Source organism: Diorhabda carinulata, chromosome 5 (genome assembly GCF_026250575.1).
Source record: "Diorhabda carinulata isolate Delta chromosome 5, icDioCari1.1, whole genome shotgun sequence".
In the NCBI taxonomy this organism is placed as follows: domain Eukaryota; kingdom Metazoa; phylum Arthropoda; class Insecta; order Coleoptera; family Chrysomelidae; genus Diorhabda; species Diorhabda carinulata.
In genome coordinates this window covers 15,928,674-15,956,395 of record NC_079464.1, presented here as the reverse complement: position 1 = coordinate 15,956,395, position 27,722 = coordinate 15,928,674, and the positions used below count along the sequence as shown (strand labels likewise).

Sequence of the window (27,722 nt, the reverse complement as noted above, 5' to 3'; positions counted from 1 at the left end):
AACTAGCAATATAATTGAGTTTCACATTTTTGAGATACATGTCCGTTTCCTTCTCTAACGCTTTCCTACAACTACGCAATCTGAGAGCTTCGACATCATTGAGGCAAGTACCCTATTTAACTTTTCTTTGCAATCCTACCTGAAATTGAAAAATTTGTAAAGTTACTTTATAAACACAATGTAAATTGCTTACTCATACTAACCAATCTAGACGATCATTGAATAATTTTAATTCCGTAGAGGCATATCTAACACAACTATCATCAATCTGTCTTTATTTGACTACACTGTTTTTGTATATCACACCAGTCTACACAATAAAATAAAAATTAGAACTTGCAAATCAATAACAATACACAAAAATGGACAAAAGATGATTCAGTAGGAGATGTCAACAAACATCTATTTTTGATTCATTCTTACATTTGAAGATTTACAAGAAACCAAATGGTTTAAAATGGGCTTTAACTTGTCCTCTTATATTCAGTAGAAGTTTCTTTTATCTGGCCTTCGTATCGTTCTCCGAATTCGATCTTGATGAAAACGTTACCCTCATTCATTTGAGTATGCTTCGACCTATAATCGGTTGTACATTCCAATAGGAGCAGTAACCGGTCAATCAGGAACTCGTTTCTTGTGGTAAGACAATTCGCTGAACTGAAGTTTCTAGTATGTTTAAGGTTCTTGTGCTACTTTTTCCATTTATTCCTGTCCTGGGTATTACTTCACCATCTACGGACTCCATTTTGTTCAGATCATTTGTTACTTGACTTTCCCATTAGCTTTTTGGTCTTTCTTTGAGCCGATTTCTTGAGGAATTATTATTTTTTAATCATTTTATATGGCCTAGACATCGTATTTACTACAATTTCATAAATCTCGTTATAAAAGATTCCTCTAATTTCACGGTTCATAAGGAATCTACTGAGGCCAGAATGTATGGTATAGGTTTGTCAGTGTATCGAAAATTGTTAACCGATTTGAATAAATATTTCTCTATCGTTATATTTTTAAATTTAGGGCCATTTTTTCTATTTTTTTTTAGCCCTATATACTCAATCTTGCCTTTAATTAGTTTCGGTGTTTAAACAGTCACAGAGCGACCTGGGCGCTGGTCATTTTCAGTGCTCTCTCGGCCTTCACTAAAGCGCTTACATCATTCAAAAACACGCGCATGAGATAGAGATTTGTCCCCATAGGCCTCTTGCAACAATTTATAGCACTCAGTCGATGCTTTTTTCAATTTAATGAGTAATTACAGAAAGTACAATATAACGAAAGTACTTTATGTATTCATTCTGAATTTAAGTGGAAAAGCACATCATTTTGGAGTCACTAGAATTCTTCACCTGTATTTCATATAATTTCATTTATTTCATATAATAAACCCTTCACTTCATGACAAAAATAGAACAGATAGTGACTCAACTCTATCCAACAGTTTAGGAAATGAAGCACCTTCTTTGTTTCGCTAATTTCAACAAAAGATCAAAACCTCATCTTCTTAGTCAATCTTATTTGAACCATCTCGTTTGAGATTGAATACTCTTAAAATTGGGGGCTCGAATACGAGGGTCACATATTTTCGTGAGAGACTTTCAATTTCTGCTTTTATTTTTTTATGTTCACAACTGGGCATATTCTCAGCGTAAGTTGGCAATATGGCTCAATCTTTTAGCAAGATTGCATTGGACGAATAGTTCTTCGTATCTAGTTTCTTTATCGATCATATAGTAAGCTCGACAAAATCTAAACTCTTCAGAAAACAAAACTTACTCTTATAGGCGTGATTAAAGCTCGTAGTGTTACTTCGCATGAGCAAGTCGAATAGCAGTGAGAATTGAGCTTGGTATTTTGGACGATAATATAGTTCCGTCCAGTTGTTAGCAAGCTTTCAATCTACTTTTACAGCTGAACTGAAAATGCCTATACACCAAATAAATAGATCAGCGCGTGGAGATGTTGGTGTGGTGGTGTTTTTCAGACAGATTCTGGCCTTAGAGTATAGCTTCTGGTTTGAATTATCTGCTGAATCCCTCTAAGTAGCACAAATTTCATTCTTACATACAGAGCTCAAAATAATGAACATTTTGCATGATTTTGTGTAGTTTAATAGAAACAGAACTCGTAGTGATGAAGAGACTGTTTTTCTATGATTTTAGACATAGATTGATCCAACTGAAATCTGCCTCGACTTTTAGTGATGAAGCACCATCTCCCGCCACTGTATTTCGTTATTTTCCCGAATTTAATCGTGATCGCACTTCGTTACAGGATGAATTTCGTGCATGAAGGTCTACCAAAATCAGCTGTTATGCCAGAAAATATGAATGCTGTCCGTAAATGAATATTGCACGTCATGTAACATACCATAAGATTGAGATATATTTGGGCATTAGTTCCACTCTCATACATTCAATATTGCATGGACATTTAGCTGTCAAATAGATTTATTCGCGCACCAAGCACTTCAAAGCAAATGATAACCTATTTTTCCGGATCAACCGGACACCGTTCCTTTAGAGCAACTTATAACGTCAAGGAGACGTGCCAATCGGTCGGAGAAAAGCCTTCAACCAATGCGTCCTCCCAGTTCTGACTTTTGGCGCAGATACCCTGACTTTAACTAGAAGATCAATACTTAAATTGCAAATTACACAATGTAAAATGGAAAGGTCTATGCTCGGCATCACTATGAGGGATGGGATAAGTAGTGACGAATTGCGCAGACGATCTAGAGTTAACGATATCATAGACCAAATACTGAGACAAAAATGGCGGTGGGCAGGAGATGTTGCAAGGATACAAAATAACCGATGGACAAAAAGAATTCTAGACTGGAGGTCGAGAACAGACAGACGATCCAGGATCCAGGAAGACACCCTACGAGATGGACTAACGATATTAAAAGAATACGGACAAATTGGGTAGCAATTGCTCAGAGCAGAGAAAACTGGAAGCATTTGGGTGAGGACTATGTCCAGCAGTGGACGAGATAAGGCTGAATAATGCTGATGATGATGATGATGATGATGATGATGATGATGATGATGATGATGATGATGATGATAACGTCAATTATGGATAGAACACCAGCATCTGTTTTCCAGAAGTGTTCAAGAAAATAGGGATAATCAATCACAGAAGACAAATTATTATCCACCACGACGTGCGAGCTCCCTTACATCGGTTCAAACAAAAACGTTTTTGAGCAGTCAAAACATCGAATTGATGGTCATTCACTCCAGTTTGACACCCAATGATTTCTTATTTTGGAGGTATCCAATCGGAATGGAAAAAATCGACAATGGTTTAAAACGCATGCAAAAGTGGACTAAATTTTGAAAAACAATAAAGCAATATCCAATTATCAATTTTCGTTTTTATTTGTCAATCTCTCCCAAAACTCAAGAAGCAACTCTCGTAGCTACTTCATTTTAATCACTGGCTCTGACTACTTGATACAAAGTTACTCACATAGCGTCCACATTCTTGATTGATCCTCCTAATCTTAAAATGAAATTGAATTATATTGAGGTTATAATTCTATACGATTCCAGTAGAAAATAAAAGCATTAACTCATTATCTTTTTTTAGATAAGGAACTGAATGGAATAAACACGAATTATATATTTGAAGATAGATGTAGAAAATTGATTTGTATAGCAAATAAGATGTCGAAATGAATATTTACACATACATTGATATCTTTTTTGTGATTTTTCCGATTGTTAATAGCCAATTTTTGGGCTATGATATTTTGGAACATTATAAAAATCTATTGAATACTAATAGACTTTCACCAAACTGTGAGAAAGCTGTGAATTTATTTTTAAATAAGCTCAATCAAAGCAACATACCCGACGATGATATTTGGGCATTGGAAAGTAAGTAAAAATCTTCAAAGTTAGTCTTGGGCATTGCAGATATTATAGTTGTAGTGATGTCAGAACCTCTAATTTTTCCAAAAGAATTACTCATATATCCATATATTTAATGTCAAAGGTGAAGTCTCCTTTGAAATATATCTGTTAAAGACCTAATATATTTGACATTAGAAGTGTTAGACAAGAAAAAATAATTGCCCATTCTTGATTTTTTCTAAATTGCATCGATTCTCATGTAGAGAACAATATTTTTATTGAAACTTATCGAATGTACTGAAGAACATTTAGAATTTTTTGGGAACGCTGTAACTGAACAAACTTCTAGGCGTCGACAGAAGAAGAGATCCCAAATTCTTTTATTAACTACACTCAAGCCTGTGTGTACTGAAAACCAAACATTGTCATCCTCATTATTTCTTACAAATGTTCTATGGAATATGACACTAGTAGGCAGAAGAAGAAGAAACTGCTTCATCGTCAAAAAATTATTCACAATTTTTAGAAAAGATTACCTTTCAAAATGTACGTTGTAAAAATTTTTATATGTATTCTACATTACATGTATACGTGATAGTTTAAACAAAACAAATTCAATGATGAAACTAAATATACAACTATCCTGAAATATGGAATATTAGCATACAATCCATCTACAGCACTGTCCAGTAAATGTGTCTCCAAATTCTTGTAAATTGCGGGAAAAGATATTGAAGATTTGATTTTAGTTGGCAAATGATTATGCATGTTTTTCGCATTGTACAGTATTCAGCCCACAACAAATTCTGAACGTGAAGTAGCTCTGCGTTCCTAAGTGGATAGCTGTGCAATGGCCTCACTTAAATAAGAGAAACGTGCTTGGACACTAGGCAAACGGATTCAAATATGAAGGAAGAAAGAATCAATATTTTCAATTTTCTACAGAAGTCCCGACAATTATTCCAATCCAGCTATCTTTTGAAGATGAGGGTTTAGCTCAAACTGAGTCACAAAACACATACCCCAGATGGTACAGGCAAATCGGAAATGCCACTTAAAAAAGTAATAATAAATTTGCACAGAGGTTATTGATTAGATAAGTTCTTTGAAGACTGATCTTAATGCTAAACAAACAGTTCTCAAGTTATGTAAAATTTTACTAATTTAACGACGTCAATGTTAATCAATGTTTATAAGATTAGAATCTCACAATGATTCTAGGATGATTGGGCTGGCTGCTAGTTATGATTCTATGAAGTGCCGTGGCATCAGGGTTGTTCCTAGTATAGTCTTCTTAGAAACATATTTAACCCCTGATCTCTAAATAGGCCATATCGTAGATGAACAGAAATGAACAAAATAGACCCTAGCCTTGATATGTACCTCCTATTCCAAAGAATTTTTTACAACAATACCTAGAGAAAAACTCAATAGGTCTACGTTAGGGTATGAACGTGCATTTTCTGGTTAAATGGATGAGTTGATTGAATGGTTTTCACTACCCACAAAGGAGAAGTGGCTTATGATTGAGTACCTTAGTTATGTGGTTTGTAGAGCATCATCAATACAACGCAGAGCTGTCGTGATGTTTGGAATAAACATGAATAAGGAACGATTTCTATAATCAAAATTCCTTCTAAAATCATTATTTCACTAATCTACTGCGAATACGTTTCAAAAGCCAAAAACTCAAACATAATTGCAATTTCTTAGCCTTCTCCATACAATTTGTATGATGTCAACAATAATCTGCAATCAAAGCCAAATTGTTTCGCATATCTCGATGCCTAGGTTGAGTAGCTGGTCTTATTCATGTTTTTATAGCTTTTTCTGCTCACAGAAAGAATTACCGTTATTGATATGTAGTTAACCCGATGAACAATTTTGAATAAGTCTTGCTACAAAAAAAGTATGCATGCGCCAAAGGTAAATAACTATTAACTGTTTTACCCGAAGCCTACTTTTTCGAAATGTGTTTTATATCTATAAACAAACCAGTATAACCACTGCCTTCGTTTTATAGGCGCTGTCGTGAACTTTTTTGGTTTGTATGTTTTAGTGTTGGATGCGATTCCTAAATCTCCGGTAGGTCTCCTTTCATATAACATGGCACAACTTGGTGATTTCGATGAATGTATTCGTATACATTCAAAGGAATATAACATTATGGGAAAATATTGTCTAGGAAAAACTTTAATCAATAATTCAGCTATTGATTCTACTTCCAAATTTGGGCGTAATCAGGTATGTATTGAAGTTATGTTTTCTTTTAACCTTATCCTGAAAATGTCCATGGAATACTTTATAGAATTTGATAAAAAAACATATTTAACCATAGATATGTTGTCACGGACCGGATAGTGTTCGATTGGAAATATTTCTTACTAGGTTTAACAATAGAACCATAGAAACGAGGGCGGAGACTGCAACTACTAAGCGGATTCTTAGAACGACCGAGATGAAGACATTACGCTCAATCACAGGGAAAACACTAAGAGACAGAATAAGGAGCAATGAAATTAGAAGAATGTGTGACGTTCCAGATATAGTGAGATGGGCCAGAACTAGAAGAAGAGCATGGAGAGATCATGTCAATAGAATGAACAACGATCGACTGGCGAAAATCGCAAAGGAAGAGAGACCCAATACAAGTAGACCGTCTGGAAGATCACCAAAGCGCTGGTATGAGAGCTGGTCCTCGCAGTCACAACTTAGTCTGCCTCTTTGAAAACACAAGACATAGTCTTAAAATAAGAAGAAGAAGAAGTTTAACAATGTTAGTCACCGTATCGAGTGTTATCTATCAGTTTGATTTCTACAGGTGCCTGTAACTGCCTACCATCATATCTTCGTCGTCTTCATCTACAGACACTACACCAGTACGTCATCGTCTTCAGAGATTGAAGGTTAACTGGTTCACTCCGCTGGGCGTTGTCGATTGGAATACACATTGCTAGTTGATCCGTATCTTTGCAAAACTTTGGCTTTATTATCAATTATTGTAGAGAAGGTACTTGGTGGTCTGAATTAATTTGCCATCTCTTGTTTTTCACACTTTTGATGGCATTAACAACATCAATATTCTCGTTATAATGAAACGGGAAGAAATTCAAAATTTGTGATGAGTGTTTTTTCATTTTCAGTTTTTTCTGGTTACTCTCATGAAAAAAGCATCAGATGGACTACAAAAAATTAGGAGATCTGGTTGGGCAACGTGTTTACCCAGTAATTGCACCGAAAACGATATCATAAAAATAATGAATATGTCAGAATTTTCTGGTATTAGTGTGAGTGATCTAGTTTGTCAGACAATGGATGAAGTATATCCAGAATTGGATAGATATGCTCTAATAGGCATGTGAGTGTTATTCAAAATATTGTTTTATTAGAACTAGAAATTGTGACTTGAACATAAAATGTTTCGATAAGAAATAGTTGTCTATTGCTGTTTCACAAATGCTCAATGGAAGAAAACTCCATCACTATTAGGTTTTCAGTCTCAAGGTATGTGATGATTAGGTAATTAAATAAAGTTTATATTTTAAAAATAACATCCTCTAAATGACGGTTCTCTCGAAGGCACTCCTCTAAACGCGAACACAGATTTGTGAAAACTCTTGTCAATAAATCTGGGGTGATTGCTGCCATCTCCTGGCGGATATTTTCCCTTAGCTGACTGATGTCCCTCGGATTGTTCATGTAGACTTCATATTTGAAGTGTCTCATAACAAAAACAATTAAGTCATGTCTAGGTTACGTGGAGGCCACGGGGTATCAACTCTTTTGGAAATTAGTCTTGCAAGAAACATTTGTCTCACAGCTGCCATAGAGTCATTTGATGTGTGACAGGTCGCAACGTTTTGTCGGAATCAAGTTCTAGTATTCGCTATTCTTGATCTCGCAAGTTATAGAGTCGGCTTTTCAAGAAGTATGAACGACCGTTCTCGTGAATCATGCGAACACAAAAAGCGCGACGCTTTCTGTCGTAGTGACTCATGGTTACTAAAACTCCTCGAGTGCAAGTATCCAACCACTCTAGGCTTCCCCCGCCCAGGCAAAGCTTACCTCGCGAAAAAAAAAGATGCAATATGCACGTTTCACTGCGACACTCTGTGTAGTCGCGTATTTCATGATCAAATTGAAAATGTCACTTTTATTTGATGTGGAGTAGTAGGACGGTCATGTTTTGAAAGTTCTCTTACATGGTTTTCTTCTTAGGATCATAACATCACCTGACTATATATCTAAGTATTCCAACAGAATATGAGCTACCCATTGATATGATCATGGATGTCTTCCAAATTATGCTCAGAACCTTTCAGGTGAAAACAAATGCGTTTTGTATACCTATGCACTCAAAACAACCACTGCAATACATAGATAGTTATTCTATTAGATAGTATCCCTTCAAACACTTGGATTGGAATGCACACAATCTTCACTTCCATTTACGCACCTGACCACACCAGAGTGCATAAGTCCATACTTAAGTCATAAAAAGTGGGGTACTTCAGGTCTTAAGATTATGTAACACTAATACTAATACTCTTGAGTCTTAATATGTGTCACCTATGTATCAATTTCAACTTCTACGAAGGCACAAGAATAAGAAAGCTATTTTCCTTCAGTATTTTCTTTTTCTTTAGAGGAGTAATCAGTTTCAGCCAGATAGGACTCGTAGTTTGTTCCGAATTCATCAAAGAGAATTTGGATGCTGTTAACAATAATAATTCTCTATTAATGATGTCCATAAAAAATTGGTTAAATGAGTTGAAACGTGGTTTTACATCAGTTTTTGTTGAGCCACGTTCAGGTATTCCTAAAATGGTTACCATAACGTGCATTGTATTTTGACCAACGACGGAAGATATATCCACTGGTACTTACTGGAGATCATGGAGAAGTTAAAACTTTTGACTTGCTAATGTGATACAAAAAAGCGATTTTCCATTCGACACTGATTTTTAGGATTTACAAGGTGTGAATTAGATCAACTGCCCCAAGCAGAGCAGAACGAACTTTGCCAAACTCTGATTTGGCGTTATTATGGAATTATTAAATAACCTTTCTGTCTCTTTTAGCAAGATAACACACCGGATGACATATCTGTTGCAGTTACTGCTAAATTGGTTGAATTGGGGTACGAACTGCTGCATCATCCAGGGCATTAATCGAATTTAACCCAGTGAAACGTATTTTTTCTTTTAAAATTTTGGTCAAGTCTATAGAAACAACACACACACATAAGATATGGATGTGAGGTGGGAGACATAGTCAGATGGGGGCGTAACGTAGAAGAGCTTGGAACGAACACGTGGACATGATGACCAGAGAAAGATTAGCAAAAATCACACCAGGTAAACGGTAGACGGTAAACGACACGACGACCTTTAGGAATACCTCCAAAAAGATAGATGGGTTCATGGATGACAAGTTGGAAACTACTGGCATAAGGCCTTCAATACGTTGATGAAAGAAAAGAAAGAGTATAGAAATGGAATGGGATTATTTTGATAAGTAAATCTTCGACTTTTTTGGGTGGAATGAATACTTATTTATATGTGGATGATGTTCAGTTCTCCTCAACTTCACGTGCCGCTTCTGAAGTTAAAAAGAACCTCGTATCCAATAATTAAAAATATATTGTTCAATATTAAACATTGGATTTTGTCTTTATTTCAGATCAGTCTTCAGTTTACTTTTTGGGTTGACAATCATTTCAACCCTAATAGATGTTTATTTTGTATATATAAAAAAAGGTGAGTAACATTTTTTTTTCGTTTAATGAGATAATTCAACATTCTGGTATTTAGACTTTACTCCTAAGTGTCCAAAAAGTGTATTGAAGGAATATCCTTTACCGCTTTATTTGATCCGGAGCTGCAGTATTTTAACGGTGATTTATTATTGTCTGTTCAACGTTGGTATCATGGGAGGTATCGTTACAATATATTTTGATAAAGACTAACAGAAAGTCTAAACAGAAAAGACTTGAAATCATCAAGGAAATTGAGTAACATCTTAGGATAACGATATTTGATGATTATCTATGAGGAAATGGAATCACTTTCCAAACCTCTTCACAATATAACAATTTCTTAATTATGATAATATTTATTTCAGAGGAACTTAGACCGATTTATAAAAGTTTTTCTTTATATACGAATAGTGGAATTCTCTTATCAATTCCGAATCGTAGTGAAAATCTTTCTTGTCTCGATGGAATGAGAGTCCTGAGTATGTTATGGGTTCTATGGTTCCACGTATTTTATCACTTCATATCAAGACCATTAGTGAACTATATTGACGTCATTAACGTGAGTGAATAACTATTTATAATAACAAGACATGTCTTGATTGTATTTTGAGATAAATGTGAGTCTTACAAGTAGTTTATCTTCAGCTTAACTACAATGAAAATGTTTATAAAGGGTGTTCATACTGCAACGTGATTTTCCAATGTGTATGTATATATATAGATTAGAGGTCTCATATACACTGCTACCTCTAATGATCTATTGAATCCCCCTTTCTTGCTGTAATTCTCAAGAACCCAATTTTTACAGCTGATCCATTAATCCCAATCCTTTTAAAAACTCTAGAATTAAGTATGGCTTCATTTGACAAAGATATTCGTCTGTGGATTAAGGTTTCGTCTTCTCTGCAGAAAAATCTGTATGTCGCATTATCTGCTAGGTCAAGCATGTTCAGGTGTTTGTTGAGGCCACGATGTCCGGATCGAACTCCTGTTAGTATTCGTAGATTGTTCTTACTCAGGTTGATACATACAGTCGATTTACTATGGTTATAGTTTCCCTGAAGAGGTGCACTGCGTAGGGTTTCAGAGTGTTTGGTTCTGGTCTCGTACACTCCTATCCAATTCTGTCAGCTGTTTTAGTATTTCTTTTCATTTTCTGTATGGTGTTTTGATCCCACTTGCTTTTACTGTTTATGATTGTGGTGAGGTTTTTCTCAAAGCTGAAGTTTTACGATGCAACGTCCCAGGGTCATTATTTAGGAACGGGCTTTCTTTGATGATTCCGATTTTTAACATTATAAGTGATGTTTTCTTTGCCACGCTTTCCAGTACTATGTGGAGATTCAGAATCACTTCTAGTGCAATTGTTGGGTAAGATTTCAAGGCCCCTGTTGCACATGAGCAAGCCATTCTTTGTATCTTTTAGTGATTGCATCTTGTGGTATTCAGACCATTTTTAATACCCCATATTCGATTATTGGTTCCACAATTGTCATGTACATCCTTAGAATCTTTGGCTGATTATCTCTTGCTCATTTTTGTTCCGGATAAGTTAATAATCTATTGTGAGTCACAGATATTTGCCCTCTATTTTTCATTCGATTACTTGCCCGTCTAGCTTGATGGGAATGAGGTTCAGTTCTATCTCCTTAGTAAAGGAAATTGGGTAAGTCGTGATTTTCCAATAGCTTGATCTATTTCTATCAAGATTAATGAAGAGATATTGAGAAAAGGTTTGTCAAAACAATCTATTATAACAAATGCAGTGAAACCTTGATATACTAGTGCCCTAATAGTTTAGTGATATTTTGCATTGAGATGAGAGTGAAATTTGAGTTTTTTGCGAGCTGGAAGTAGCATTTCTATCAATACTATATTCATGGGTGGTTTTCTGGTGGAGAATGACTGCAGTGTCTTTTTTAACTATAGACTTACAGCATGCGTTGGAATCGCTAGACACTCCCGGCTTTCATATATTATCGAACAAATTTGAGATGTCATTGCAAAAAAAGTATTTTCGAGGATTTCACATTTATTTTCTAAAAAACTCTCTATGTTATGACGGTATTTACATATTGTGGATATGTTACTCTTTTGGGTACATCTACAACCAGACTCTTTTTCAACGTCATTCAATGGTGCCGGAAACTCTGGATTTTTCATGAGCTACCTCACGTCAGAAGACGAAAAAGACTATTGTGATCTAGGAATATTTTCGTCCTTGGCCTTAACGAAGTGTTTTTCAATCCCAACTTCATATGCAAAAACGACGATATCATTTCTTTGGATCGACTAGTGGAAGAAGTCTTACATTATTCTGAAAAGGGATATAAGCTGCTATCTCAGGCCAGTACTTTCGAGTGTAATGTTTTGACCGATCCTTACTATCCTGTTGACACCAGAACAACTGAATTTGGTGTAGCCAGTTTGAAGTCCTAAAATCGAAGCAACTACCTTCAAATAAACACAGATGGTTCATCGAAAGTATTCGTAGTTTATATCTCCACACCCTTATAAAAAATTCCAACATAAAAAAAGAGAGATAAAGTTCATTATGAAATTATTAAATATTGAATAAAACCACACAATTTTCTCTGAGTATCTCGATTTTAGTTTATAGATTCTACGTATGGAATGCTGTTGATGCATGCAGATTTGGCTACAGATACTTTTCTATTAATTGGAGGTACTTTGGTTACTTACTCGTTTTTTAAAATAAGAAAAGAACATAAAATGACAGCATCCCGTGTTCTCAAACATTATCTTCATAGATATATTCGGTGAGTAAACAAATATTCTTCTTCAGGCAATTCAATGATGTTTTAAATGAGGATGAAGTCCTTGAACCAAACAAATAATCTATTTTGTGTACTTTCAAATATATTCGACAAAAGCGTCTTTTGATTAAGAAGAAGAATAGAAAAACTTTGGCCGCCAATCGTTACGTATTATCGTACACGATATAAAAAAAAGAATAAACAAATTTAATGAGAAGCAGTTATGATATCTGTTTTGTTTTAAAATTTTCATTTGCCCTATATAGATTCCAAATAATACGAAGACCTAATGTACATGATACTGTACACTCATTCAAAACGTAGATTTGAGCATCCAATATAGTATTTCATGCTTTGTAGCCTTATTTGAGAGTACATATTCGTCAATTATAACTTATTTTACAAAAATTCTGATGAAATTGTCAAAGTTTTAGCAAAAACATACAATAGATGAGCACTCAGCAGGCATATCCAATTTCTCGACGGCCATGTTCAACATGTGAGTTATTAGTTGTGTTCTTAACTACTAGATGTCGCTACTCGTCTCAATATTTTAAAACACATGAGTAATGACTCACGCTCCCATAGTGTGAATTTCGAACAAAATGATAATGATAATAATCAATTAATAGTATGTATATCATAGTGTACTGTAGGTCTAAAAAGGTTAAATAAGAAATTTGGGAATCTATCACCATGCCTTACCCCAGCATTTATTTCAATTTCCTCAGAACTAACATGAATTTTGAATCTCGTAATAAACAAGGCAAAGTAGATCTACAAATGGCTACTTACTGCAAACAATAAGAAATGCTGAGATTTGGTAAAATGGCTATACAAGAAATAAAAGGGCACGGTCGATGCAATATACAATCGTACGGGATAACTCTGGCTCTGGATTGTTTATTAATGAAGGAAGCGAAGCGATCCTGATGGGTTACAAGCCCTTAAATGAAAGGATTCATGAAATTAGATTAAAAAAAAAATTTTGAAATGTAACAGTCGAAATATCGATAATGTTGGGTGATGACACGAAGAGGTCAAGAAAAATTGAAAATATTTGAGAAATAAATTATTGGATTAATATATGGAGAAATTGGAATGCATGAGGCAGACTTCAGAATCCAAAATTATAGAAAATTCGATGGAATACTAGGTGATGACAACATCGTCCGATTCATCAATGCCACATTAACAGAAACAATGCCTAAAAGAATCATGAATGTTAAATTGAACAGCTGTAGAATAAAAAGCAGATTCCGTATAAAATGGATAGATCAAGTCCATGAAGACTCACAAACAAAGAATGTATGAGGGCTAATTGTCGATGGAGCCAAAGCTCAAGCTGATCTATAGTCCCTTTTTGGAAAGCTGTTGGAGGCAATCAAATTTCATGAATAATATATTGATTGATGAGATCCAATTACTAATGAGATGTACAGATGGATAATTTTATATGGATAATGTCATATAATCATTTTCCAAAACGTTAGACAGTTCATGATATAATAAAAAAATTGATTCCCGTTTCGGCTGTAGCCCTACTTGCGTGCTCACTTACAATAAAGTGAATTATATCCTATCAAATTAATTCTACCTCATAATATGTGGTTTTATTTCTGATCAACCTTCCTCTATTTTTTTGAAAATTTCCATTCTAATTTATTCCTGGTATTTAAGGTTGACTCCAGTTTTAGCACTTGTAGTAATATTTGATAGTACTCTGATTAGATACATGGGCTCTGGACCTATATGGGATACTATAGACAAGCTATTGGTGAAACCTTGTAAAACTTATTGGTGGGCACCTTTACTTCATATTCAGAATAAAGTCAACCATGGAGATATGGTAAGTGAGATTGGTTAAGACTTGTAAATGTGAAAGTCTTTAATAGAAAATGTGGATGTAGACCTCAAAATTTTATCATAATAAGATAACATCAGCAACAAGAAGCAGAGTGAGTAGAAACAATTCTTTTATGTGAGTATAAATTTATAAAAACTTATTTCGACTTTCCATATAGAGAAATTGATGCATTGAGCAAATCAATTATTAAAATTTACGATCTAAAATTAAACACCTAATTTTCTCATAATGTGCGTATTTTTGCTCTATTAACATCTCTCATACGATTCTACGATTCATCTCTCTACGATCTAAGCAAGTTAGCTATTATTTCTTGTGAGATGTCGACCCGCTTTCCTTCTACTGCAACAGTAAGAACTGGGATCGAGATTGGGGCCAATAGTCTAGCTCTAATTCTTCATGTCGTAGACGTCCTATCGAATTAAGATCAGTACTGTACGCTGGCCACTACATAACCGGAAAAACAACTTCTACAATGTAATCTTGCACGATTTTAGCGATGTGCAGCCTTGCATTGTCATGCATGAAGGTGAATTCATCTCCAATGTAGTCGACGTAAGATACCAAGAGAATTGCTAAAATCTCCTCGATATATCTATCAGCCGTCAAACCTCCTCTTCCACGATCGACATACAAATGAACACAGGATTGGTGGTTCGTGTTCTCATAGAAATTGCATTCCAGATGATGCAGGAGCCACCTCTATAAGAACTCAGTGACTAATAGTGACTCTTCGCACCTCATGGAGCTTTAGTTGTACGTGAACGACATTAAGGTGACGATTTCTTAATGTTATTGACACAATAAAGCGGTTATCACAAGGCTTATGCCTGTTCCTTTGACTACAAACCCACGTACTCTGAATATTCGTAGGTGAAGATACTGGTATTTACAATTCCCAGTGCTTCTATAAGATTAATGTCTCTTCTGAAACTTTCTTCTACTATTAAACCTCTTGAGAAGTAGATGTCCAGTTTTCGTGCATATCTTGGAAATTCGGCCGGGAAGTCTCTTTGAAGTTGGTTTTTCACCCTATGGCCATTAAGCCCGTCGATCTTTCATCATTCTGCCCAATATAGTTGTCTCGATCTCGCGAATCGTACTATATCCTGAATTTTTCGGTCTTTCTTCGTAGTTTTGCTTCTTCTTTGATCTTTGTTGTTTTTATATCTACTACCCTCAGCATATTCTTCGTTTTTGATGCGTATTTGTGTTCTTTACATATATTTTTTTCCATATGTGTTCCCAGAGATAGCCATAGATTCTCGATGGCTTATTCACTTGGGCTCGTAAGTTTCTGGCGCTTGTGATCTTGTATGTATATAAACTGGTATCTCAAGCGACTATCCTCATAAAATAGTAATGGATTGATAACTCCTGGCGGAATTCCGCTATGGCACTATATTTTGTTACTTCAGCGTAACGAAAAATATATTTTCAAACTTTGTTTATGAATTAACAACCAACGACTGAAACAATTCCAAAATAAAAAGGTATATACTTACGCAGAATTTGGCACCATGGAATTTCTTTAAACTAACAACGTTAGTACTTGCTTAATGCCAGGTCTATAATATATGGTTATTTTTTAAGTTTCTTGTTCCAACTGTTCTTAATCAAAAAGGAAGGTGTAGGTTAGTCTAAAATCGTCTCGTTGTGCTAGGAATTTATGGGTTATTTTATTGACTATCATTTCAACTCAATTGACAATTGAGTTACGAGGCCAATATATCTGATCTTCTGATAAATTTAGTGCTGTTCTCATACTGTTTTCAATTTATATATTATTTAAAATTCATTCTATATTCAGTCTTGTCAGTCTTGTCAGTCTTGTATAATACATTAATTCATAATATGAAGATAGATATAGATTATTAATCAACTTTTACAGTGTGTTAGCCATTCCTGGTATGTTGATGTGGATATGCAACTATACATTTTATCACCGTTCATATTCTGGTTACTCAAATTCAATACTAGACTTGGTATTGGCGCATTAACCCTTGCTACTTTTGGTTCTATCACTTCAGGTTTCTATATAGGATATACAGAAAATATGTATGCACTACCGGATCAGGATAAAATAAGGTAAATGTTATTCTCCAGCTCTCCAAATTAACACGTCATAACACAAGTATCAATTTCTTTGCTTTCAGTTTTTTTCATTCATACTTCAATGATTACTATATGCAAACTGAGACCAGGGCTGCAGCTTGGCTATTAGGAGCAATTTTTGGTTATTTTTTAGCTCAGGATGCATACATCAATGTGAAATTGCCAAAGGTAAGTATTGCGGCATGTAATATTGCATTTGATATATTGATACCACATCATCTAGAATTTTCGGAATCCTAGATGGTTTTAATACCAGAAATCGTCATCTTTTCTTCCACAAGCTCCCAGGTGTATTATTTTTGAGGTCCGTATTCTCTCACACTTCAAGTAAGGCCGCACTACAGGATGCTAGATGGTCGCATGTAGGTTGGATGGTGGAAGTTCATAATTTGAGGCGGCAACTTTACGGAGAATTCTTGAGGGTATATTAAAAATTACAACAACACCCTGACCAATTCAATTTCATTTTAGGATTACAATTGAGGTATTTCATTTCTTTAAAACAGTGAACTGAGCTCACGCTCTCCTCTTTTTCCGCTAGGCTACTAGAATGTAATATCAAACACGACTGATATGAGTGGTAAGCCACCAGTTCCTTAAGATAGTTTTAGGGGGTTAGATGGGTTAGGTGGTTACTGCAACTACTGTTGTACTTTCAATTACGTTTATGAAAAGCTTAATGGTTGCCAGGCAATATCTACCAACCCACCAATCTTCATGCAGTGCGTCATCAGGTTTCGAGAGAATGTGGATAGACTCTACGTTGTATTCTCTGCTAAACCTAGCGTCTTTATATGTTTCTTTAGGCCATACAAAATTTTTGTTAGTATTTGTAGATTTTTCTTGCCTAAGTTGACACATTCTACAGTTTTTTCGTGGTTGTAGTTTTCTAGAAGTATCTTTACCTATCTTAACCCCAGTAGACTTTTCCAATAACTGGTTACACCCTTATCTACCTTCTTTCTAATGTTTTCTCTATTATTCTGTAGATGATACACAGAAGGTTTGAAATCCTATCGTAATAGTACGTGTTTATAGCTATTTGTTTTTCCTCCACTTCAATGTTTCCTGGGGGTGAGTGGTTTTGTTTTTCTTTCTCATCTAATGTAGTTTACTCAGGCATTCTCAAACTAGCTTGGATTTAAGACTTTGGAAGATGGAGTTGTGATGTCTACTTGGTTATCGGAGAAGATGACATATATTTCTGCTTGAAAAATACTTGGTGTACGAGGTGTGGCAATTACATAACGAAACTACCACTGTTAAGTTATCAACTGCCAGCTGTTAAGCCTACTTTCTCGACTGTGACAAACCAATGTAGCCCTGTATAGGTACTGTTTTGTGATTTTGACGTGAAAATTATCGACATGAAAAGAGAGCAGCAGATTGTGATGAATTTTACAAAAAGTTGTGAAAATAGCAACTGAAACTTAAAATTCATTGAAACAAGTGAATGGCTACGAATGTTTGTGAGTGTTTCTATGTAAAAATAGATGATAATATCAAAAACTTCGATTGCTTATCTGACAGGAATTGAAAAAGAATATGAAAATTATGATATGGAAAAAGTGTGTGTTATATGGTGCCTAAAATCTTGGCTTTCGAACAACAAGAAGCTCGCTAAGATATTTGTATTGACATATTGAATGCGATTGAAAATAACTCAAACTTATTTGGAAAGAAGGTAATGTTGGACGAATCAAAACTGCATTAGAAGGAACAAGATTTGATACTGCTTGAAGAAGCGCGTTTTGAAGGAACTGACAGAAAAATAATCCTTCCATTGTTTCGAACACTGGATGATCCGCATAGAGCGATGTAGGGATAGAGAAGAGATGTATATTTAAAATTATGATAAATAGATACGAGTATACATAATATCAAAATGAAATATTTTATACCACAAGTCTCGTTATTTAATAGCCACACTTCGTATTGCTTTCTGAATGTTTGATTCTAGGCCTATTCACTCCCATTACAATTTTGTCTATTGTTTTGAATTCGTATTTATACCATTCGATGGCATTTCAGTTTATTTTTTATATGATATTTCGCTTCCTCCAGCTCCTAAATCTTAGTTTTGAGGTAAATTTATGTCAGAGTTCAATTTTTTAGTATTTCTTCCTGGGGTATTTCCAAGATGGGATCATTTTTTAAGATCGGTTCACTTCTGATGACTGCTCCCAACATTCTAAGCCACGATCTCCAATACTAAATAAAGAATTGGAAGATTAAGAATCGTATCTGATATAGTTGGGCATGATGTCATGGTGTTCAGACTAGTTTCAGTGCCAATAACTACATCTCTATATTGGGTGATTTATCTTATAATCACCATATACACTTTTGTTTTCTGAAAAGGCATAAACTTATATTTTGCCTGCGTGAATCAAAGTTTCTAACTAATGTCAATGTCATTGTCAGTGACAGATGATAATCAATAATCAATTTGCGTTCAATAATTAATGCCTCTTCAATTAACTGTAATTCAGAAAGCTGCCATTATTGCCAAATTAGAAAATAGCTGGACAGAAAAGGTTAATAATTATGGTGTAATGGTATTTTTTATAATATTGGTAAACATGACATCAAATATCAAGTAAATTTACAAAGTCAAAAAAATTGTGGAAATCTGTGCCAAAACTTGGATGATACTTCAATGAACCGAAATGTATATCCTCAGTATGATCTTTTGGTTTGATTGGTTGGTTGTCTTCAGATTTATAAAACAATTATTTTAAATAAGGTTTCTTCCTTATTTTTCCTTCAAAACTATAGAGCATGAATGAATGTCGCCAGTTACATCCATCAATTTCTCAATCTCCTCCACTTCTGAAGCTACATTTTGAGTCCGTGAGTCCCCTAAGTGTTCTAGTCCTCATTTCTTATTCTAATCGTTATCTTTCTCAGGAGATTATCTATTTTTGTACTTTGTTCTCCATTTTATCATTTAATTATTATATTGTCAAATAATAAGTCGTTCGTGTTTCTTCCACTTCTAAAGACACATTTTGTGACCGTGAGTCTTCTTGAGTGTTCTGGTCTGAATGTCTCAATTTTTTCTCCTTTATAATAGGAATTGTTTTTGTTGTTATTATTATTTTTCCATATTTTGACAGAAAAAATTGTAGGTTTCACTCCAGATGTATTGTTTCGTAGAGTACCTCTTTTTGTATCCGTTCTAGCTCAAATTGTAATTCAATTGTCTTATTGTCAAATATCAAGTCGTGTGTGTTCTTCCTCATTTAAAACCACATTTTGTGATCATGAGTCCTTTTAAGTGTTTTGTCTTATTGTCAAATATCAAGTAGTTTGTGTTTCTTTCACTTCTAAAGATAAATTTTGCTTCCTTGAGTTCTCTATAGAGTTCCAGTCTTCATTTCTGATTCCTTTCTCTATTTTGCTAGTCATTACTTGGTAGGTACGCTTGTTTCTTTCATATTTAGGCAGAATTATTCCTAGATTCCAAACTTGATGCATTGTCTCGTAGAGTGAATCTGTTTTGATTTTGCTCTCTCTCTTCGAGATATTCAGTAATGTTTATTTATATCGTCTCTCCCTCTCCGTGTATATTAAAATTTCATTATATTTTTTTTCTTTATTCAGTTATTTTTATATTTGTTCTTTAGTTTTGACAAGCTTTTGTTTTAACAATTTCATAACAATAAAGTATTTCTCTATCTTTGTTGGGGTATTTTCACTCATCCATATTCCAAACATGAGTTACGCCTAGATATCAGTGGCAGTTCAATGATAATCTCTAACTTCAACCATAGGAATGATAAGTCGCCAAGAATCGTATAATATTCAATCTTGTTTTATTTATTTCAGAAATATACAATTTTTCTATGGGTGACAACAATAATAATAGTTACCATGTGTGTATTTGGTGGTCATGATCTATACAGATGTAAGAATACCAACAAAGTTCTCAATGCACTATACATTGCTCTGAATAGACCTATATTTTCCATGGGAATCATATGGATGATATGGGCTTGCGCAACAAATCATGCTGGTAATAAAAATATTTTTTGAATCAAACTTTAACCGTAATTAATATAATCGAAATTGTCAGAAAATACAATACATTAAGGCATTATTTCTTGAAAATTGGTCTTTTCTTTAATAAAATATGTTCGACTATTCACACTCATGACTTTATTCTGAATTGTGGAATCCATATTACAATGTTAAAAGCACCTGGTAATCAATTTAATATTTTTTTCGTGCTGTATCTACATTTTTCCCAGTAGAGGACGCAAGACAATTAAGCTCAAGCTTTCTATTAATTCGGAGCTTGAATATAGAACAAACTAAACATGAAAAGGGCACAAATATGGCGATTTCGAGTTGAAACACTGAGTCTAACTGTGTAACTACTAGTCAAGGATCCAGTTGCATTTGCGGGGAGTAATTTCCGTAAAATTAGTCGTTTATTTATGTGTTTCCCACAGATCAATAATCTCCGTTAGACAGTCAACTCGAGTTCCCGTTTCTGCGCCATCTCTTGGTTCATTAGTTGCACTAAAGGTGCACGTTGCACGGAAACAACAGTTTCCTTTGTGCTTTTTTCAGCATATTTCGAATGGTATCTCTTCATTTTCTTTCGTCCGATACAATTAAATGAAGCTCTATCCCCCTTAGATATTTTTTAAAAAATTAACTATCGACAGTTGGTCTGATATTTAAGATATTTTTTATTTTTAGGGAGGATAGGGCTTTAGAAATGGAACAAAGAAAAATGTGGCAAATAGAGTTTTTATTATATTCAAAAATATCAAATACACATATAGATAAATATCAACCTATCAATATTGTCTACATTATTCAATAAAACTATACTTATTATAATATTTGATTGTTGTGATTGATGTTCAAACAGAAGAAATTTATAATTTCTACATCTTATTTATTCTGAATCTATTCTTAAACTACATCTGTAAGAAATACTAGAAAGTATTTCCATCTTTCTGGTTGCTATTTGGTTAGCAACGAATGTCGTTATTTCTAAAGGGCTAAAAGGATGGTGTCCCTCATACTTTCGTAACCCCAAGGGTTAAGGTCAGTGGTTAACTTTCACATGTTGATGGTCCTAATAGAAGGTCTGGTATTCCATTGAGAGCTTTTTCTGTAACATAAAAAAGGAAAATGGGGATTTAAACCTTCAACGCAGAGGGGTTAATGACGTCTAGCCCAAAGGAGCACTTCCAGATATGTCTACAAATAGTATCAAAGATAGTTCATCTATTGTGGATTTATCCGGGGGTGGATGTTTAGATGGACGGGCTTTCTAACGCACGCCTGTGTACCATCGCAGGCTTATGAATCATATAACCTTTGTAGTTGAGGTGATAACTTCTTTTTTTACAGAACGTATCTAGTTTCTAATTCCTTCTGTTGTACTTTAGCTCACTAGGTAGCTTAAATTAGATTGCTGATGTGTTTCACCACGTCCAAATCCGCGTCAATGGTTGTAGGAGATTTCAGTTATTTTGCATGACGTTCTCGCACAATCTCATCCAGCTAGCGTTATTTTTAACAACGAATTTGTTTTTTGTCTCATGTAATTGATATAAAGCTTGGAATTTTCATATTTATATGAATCTACAGAGTTTATGGCACCCATTAATATATTTTCGTCTACTGTAACAAAGTAGGAATATGGGACTCTAAGTCACGTGGGAATAGTTGAACATGTTTGAAATATCCTGCAGACTCAATTGCAAATGTGATTATTTTCATGATAACTAGAACATTTGATTTTGGAATGTATATTGTGTGTTATTTATTTTTTTATTTTCAGGTGTAATCAATTCATTTCTATCTCATCCTGTCTTCCAATTTTTAAATAAGTTCACATATAGCTTTTATATTATACATATGGGTTACTCATATATTGCTTTCGATTCGATAAAAACTGCAATGTATTTCAGTTTGTATAATATGGTGAGTTGACTATTTCCAATAGGAATATTTCATTTTTCATACATTATTGTACACAAAATATTCAGGTACAAAGGAGCGTCACCTTCACCTTTAACAATTAGTAAATATTAACAAAATCTTATTTTAGTTTTCATAAAAAATTCATTCATCCAAAAATTCTGTCCTTACTATTTTTTGACAATTTTTAGCAGTAATAACCCAAGGACATTCATAATTGTTTGAAAAAAATTCATAATAGATTCCGACTTCTTGTTGTTTGTTGCTTGTTGAAGTAAAAAGCTTCAAACAGTTACAAAATTTTTGAGCATTAATCAATGCTCAAGGGTTATTAGAATAGAAACTTTTTTGCTAATTATGGAAAAATACAGAGCAAAAACAATTTATTTAAATATGTAATTAACCAAGGAACAATAAGGGAAGTTGAATGAAGATTCAGAAGGGAAGTTGAATGAATATCCAGGAGGGAAGTTGAGTTAATATTCAGAAGGGAAGTTGAGTGCAGATTCAGACGTGTTAGTTCCTCTAACTGATGAAGTTGTATTTCCAATACGCAAGCTGTTGATAATTTGATCATAAAGCTCTTCGTCAATGATCAAGTAGGATTTTATCAAGTTGGCACTGGGGTGATCCATAATTTTTATAAGCTCTTGCTGTAATACACCAATTTTGACTAATCGACTCACCGCGGTCGATCTATTGAAGTGATTAGTAATTTTTTTGGTATTCAAGCTAATCACTTCGGTAGACGATATTGACCAATATGAATCGTACTTCTTCCAATGGGCATATCATCATACCAGTGATCATTTCCGGGTTTCCAGTGACGATTTATTTATAGGAACAATCTGTTGATTTTAATATTTGGGCCCCTTCTTGACAAGGACAAACGTTACTGTCGTTGTTTTCTATCAAAAATTTGCTTTCAGTACACATTATTGAACCATGTTGGCAAGTTTTGCTGAATACAGTGTTATATTCAACTTGATTTTATACAGAACCATCGTGGTTTAATTCGAAACAAGCAAGCAGCAGATTCCCCACTGCACCAAGCTAATTCTACCGCTGCTATTTTATAAAAATTTCATTTCAGCCCTTCAGGAGCATTTCCAGTTAATAAATATATAACACAACACGGTTTAGTATTGTGTAAATACCGCGTATCCCACATAATAAAGAAAAGAAAAACACCCAACTACGTATCGAAATTTAATATAGAGTCGCTTAAGGATGAAAGCATTAAATACCTGTATCAAAACAGACTCCGCGAAAAAATTGTCCAAAATCCTATAAAAGAAACCGACAACGTAGAAGCCGCCTGGGAGAAACTAAAGAATAACATAAAGAACAGCGCAAAGGAATCCCTAGGAGAAAGAACAATAGACACGAATAGAACTCACAATAATCCCTGGTTCACTCTAGAAATTAAGGAACTGGCAAATGAAAAAAAGAAAGCGTACATAAAATACATTACCAATAGAACACAGGAAGAATACGAAGTCTATAAAAGAGTGAGAAATAGAACAACCAACACAATAAAAGAACTGAAAAAAACATACTGGGAAAATTTCTCAGTGGAAATGGAACATGATTTGTACGGAGGCCAGAAAAAAATATGGAACATGATACGAAAAAGGAAGAAACCAATCAACGAGGAGGTAGTGATAAATGTTATAAATCAGGAAACATGGGCAGCACATTTTGAGATCCTATATGATAACGGAAGCAGGGACGAAGAAGAAGTCGCAAACCCGCCATCCCCAAACGAACAGGAAGAAACCATCACATTAGAAGAAGTACAAACAACCATAAAGAAACTAAAGAATAGAAAATCACCAGGTACAGACAATATCCCAAATGAACTACTGAAGAACGGGGGCCCAGAAATCGAAAAAGAATTAATAAAACTGTACAATAAAATAGAAAGAACTGGAGTAATACCCGAAGAATGGAGAACTAGTATAACTATACCTATATACAAGAAAGGTTTAAAATCATATCCGAAGAATTAACGCTACATAACGCTACATAACGCTACTTAGTAGTGTGTTAAAGTTATTTACCAAGATACTTGCAAATAAGATAACTGCTAAGGTAGGCATCTCAGAAGAGCAACAAGGCTTCCGCCCAAACAGATCCACTATAGACGCAATATTTATATTACGCCAGTTGATAGAGAAATCCATAGAATACAATAAACCCATGTACACATGTTTCGTAGATCTAAAGCAAGCATTCGATAGAGTAAAACTCAACGATGTAATCCACCGACTAAACCAAAAAGGCATCAAGAAGCATTATACAAATCTAGTAAGGCAACTTAACATCAACACCAAAACAAGAATAAAAACAGACTGTGGGCTAACAAGAGAACTCAAAGTCTCATCCGGCATAAGACAGGGAGATAGCCTCAGCCCATGCCTTTTCAACGTAATAATGGACCAAATAATTGAGAGCGTAAACGAAGTTAATGCAGGATTCGAAATGAATAACCGTCGCCTGAGAATCCTTTGCTACGCAGATGAAGCTATACTTATAGCTGAAAATGAAGACGATCTACAACGCCTCCTTCATAAATTTAACCTGACGGCACAGAGACTTAACATGCAAATCTCATGCGAGAAAACACAAAGCATGGTAATATCCAAAGACCCAATAAGATGCAAGTTGGTAGTAAATGAGCGCATTATAGAGCAAGTAATGAATTTCAACTACTTGGGCGTAGAAACAACGAGCAGCAGAAACATAACGGACGAGGTAGATAAGCAGATCAAGAAAGCAACTAGAATATCGGGATATTTACGGGACATTATATGGAGAAATAAATATATGAGCATAGAAAGTAAGACGCGAATCTACAAGACCTGTATCAGACCCATACTAACCTATGCCGCAGAAACAAGGGCAGACACAACACAAACAAAGAGAAAAATGAGAACAGCAGAGATGAAGATATTACGAACAATAAAGGGTACCACACTCCACGATAGAATACCCAACACAGATACCTTTAGAGAACTGGGAGTACAAGATGTCGTTAGATGGGTAAGAGCAAGACGCCGACAATGGAGAGACCATGTAGAACGAATGGCTCCAGAACGGATTGCCAAATGGGCCAAAACACAGAAACCAGACACAAGACGCCCAATCGGTAGGCCCCCAAAACGCTGGTACGATAGCTGGACATCGGCGTCACAAGAGGGCAGATGACAGACCTGACAGGACCTCGTCCTACTACAAGAAGAAGAAGAAGAAGAAATATATAATTTTTGTTATTTCTACGCAACTTGATGCTGTCTAATTTCGTTTCCTCTCACAGGGATCAGATTGAAGTTTCTATTTATGGAGCGGAGTTTCGGTATCATCTCGATGCCCATTCGAACTCTAGTGGGATTTTTATGTAGATAGAGTATGGTCTACACAAAACTGAGCAGGAGTGAGGGGGGATATTCAAATTATGTAGGACACCTCGGAAAAGGAAAAGTTTGATTACTTTATCGAGTGAGTAGAAACCTGAACGTGGATCCTGTCTTCAATCTTCAATAATTGAAACGTGTAGATTTTTTGAAGTACTCAGGCTCTGCACCAGTACTTGAGAACTGTGTACTCTTCAAATACAAAGTCGTACTTCTAGGAGAGGTGACGCTTGGAAATAAAACTATGACATTGAAAATACTACACTCGGAACACAAAAATTGGAGGAAAAATATGATGATCAGATCAAAGGTGAAGAATTATGAATTGTGTTTCTATCCTTATAAAGTAATGTCTATAGAGGAAGTATGAAAATTATAATTCCAAGACAATACAAGTATTTTGTATCCGAACTTGAAACAAAATTATTGGATACAGAACATGCTTGAGATTATAAATTTCTTATTCAGTAATCTAATAAATTAATTATATCAAATAATGAACGACAAGCTGGACCTATGGGTGGCAATTTTATAGTGACGCCCCTAGTTTATCACATCTCAATATGACTCTCCACGTTTTATGTTTCTGTTGCTCAAAAGTTTCCGTTGCGAATCGGATATCTGGCTCACACAAAACTTCTATTACCTTTTTCCATATTAGTAGAAATCGGTAAATTATTGAAATTATATATACAGTATCGGTCAAAGGCTTCTGCCCATCTTATAGTTTACGTGATACACAACAAATAAAAACACAATCGATTTTAATATTAATATTCCAAAGAACATGATATAGATAAGAATATAGTAATAATATACTAATAGTACATAATTGTTCACTATTTGTATATTGATGTAACCCACACTCCCCTAATTATTTCCGGCATTCTCCATTCTCTGTAACAATTTTGTTAATATCGTCGGTTCGTTAGGTTTTCAGGATTTTCAAGTATAAAGTCAAGGTGAAGTCAAAGTACGCTACTGCTTTCTGACTTCCCTGTCCAATTCTCCACACAACAACTTCATAGGGTTGAGGATTGCCAACTATTACTTTCATCACATTCCTCCTTCCCAATTATTTCAAATACACTCCGCACAGCTTCAATGAATGCTTGGGATCGTTGTCATGCTGAAAAATTAATTTTCAGCTAATCATGTGCTAGTTAGAAGTATTACACTTCCCTTCAACATCCCTTCAATTTTCACCAAGTTTAAAGATCCCCAAATCATCATCGAGCCTCCGCTGTGTTTCATAGTCTTGATTACACATGGATTTAACATCCTTTCTTTAGCCTGTGTAAAAACACTCTTGATTTTGACTCATCACTAAATAAAACTCTCTTCCATTATTTGTCAATACAATTTTAATGTTCTTTAGGCCACTGTATACAAGTACTCAGAAGCGGATTCCTGGATCCATTGATCTGTGCTGCTATCTCTGGGACCTTGAGTCGTCGATTTCGTCCACTGATTAAAACAATACGTTTATCTTTAGCGGTTTTGACTTTACAAGTTGTAACTTGTCGCATTCACCGTCAAAATATAAACATGCTCTTGTATAAAATAAACTTTTAACTGGTGGTGTATATCTTCATTTCTAACCAGTGAAGCTGGAAATATTGATAATATAAAATAAATTTTCTTTATTTTTCAGACTTTCTGGTTTTGTCAAATACTTTTAGCATCATTCGGATTTTCTGTAATAATAATACTTTTAATAGAGATTCCGTTTGTAAAATTGGAGAAAATTATGATTTGAAGAAACTGGATACGCTTTCGAGAGAATTAGCCACCTGGTTAAACCCTCATTTTGATTTATGTGAGAAAAGAATGTATTAAAGAATAGTTATCAGAAAATGAAAATTTTTCTATAAAAAGATCAATCCTTCATAATTTATTCCTTGAACAATGTCTCAGATGAATCCAAAGATTTCAATATGACTCATAACACAATTTAACGTTTGAAATGAGATCATACCA

At 34.7% G+C, this 27,722-nt stretch overlaps 1 protein-coding gene across 1 annotated transcript; it reads left to right on the top strand.

The window, feature by feature from the left end:
• The first annotated feature begins 10 nt into the window (after positions 1 to 10).
• LOC130893663 (nose resistant to fluoxetine protein 6-like) lies at positions 11 to 27,722 on the top strand. The gene is made up of 13 exons (XM_057799934.1): positions 11 to 103; positions 3,598 to 3,887; positions 5,923 to 6,107; positions 7,007 to 7,221; positions 9,546 to 9,622; positions 9,987 to 10,180; positions 12,235 to 12,401; positions 14,079 to 14,247; positions 16,157 to 16,353; positions 16,422 to 16,548; positions 20,212 to 20,398; positions 22,187 to 22,329; positions 27,397 to 27,722. Exons 2-13 carry the CDS (start codon positions 3,683 to 3,685, stop codon positions 27,499 to 27,501), a joined length of 1,971 nt encoding a protein of 656 aa, XP_057655917.1. The 5' UTR covers positions 11 to 103; positions 3,598 to 3,682; the 3' UTR covers positions 27,502 to 27,722.

Excerpts from the sequence above, each read along its gene's own strand:
- LOC130893663 (XM_057799934.1), top strand. The coding sequence starts at position 3,683 with ATGAATATTTACACATACATTGATATCTTTTTTGTGATTTTTCCGATT. Across the intron at positions 16,354-16,421 it reads CCGGATCAGGATAAAATAAG|TTTTTTTCATTCATACTTCA; the intron begins GTAAATGTTATT and ends CTTTGCTTTCAG. Across the intron at positions 22,330-27,396 it reads ATTTCAGTTTGTATAATATG|ACTTTCTGGTTTTGTCAAAT; the intron begins GTGAGTTGACTA and ends TTTATTTTTCAG.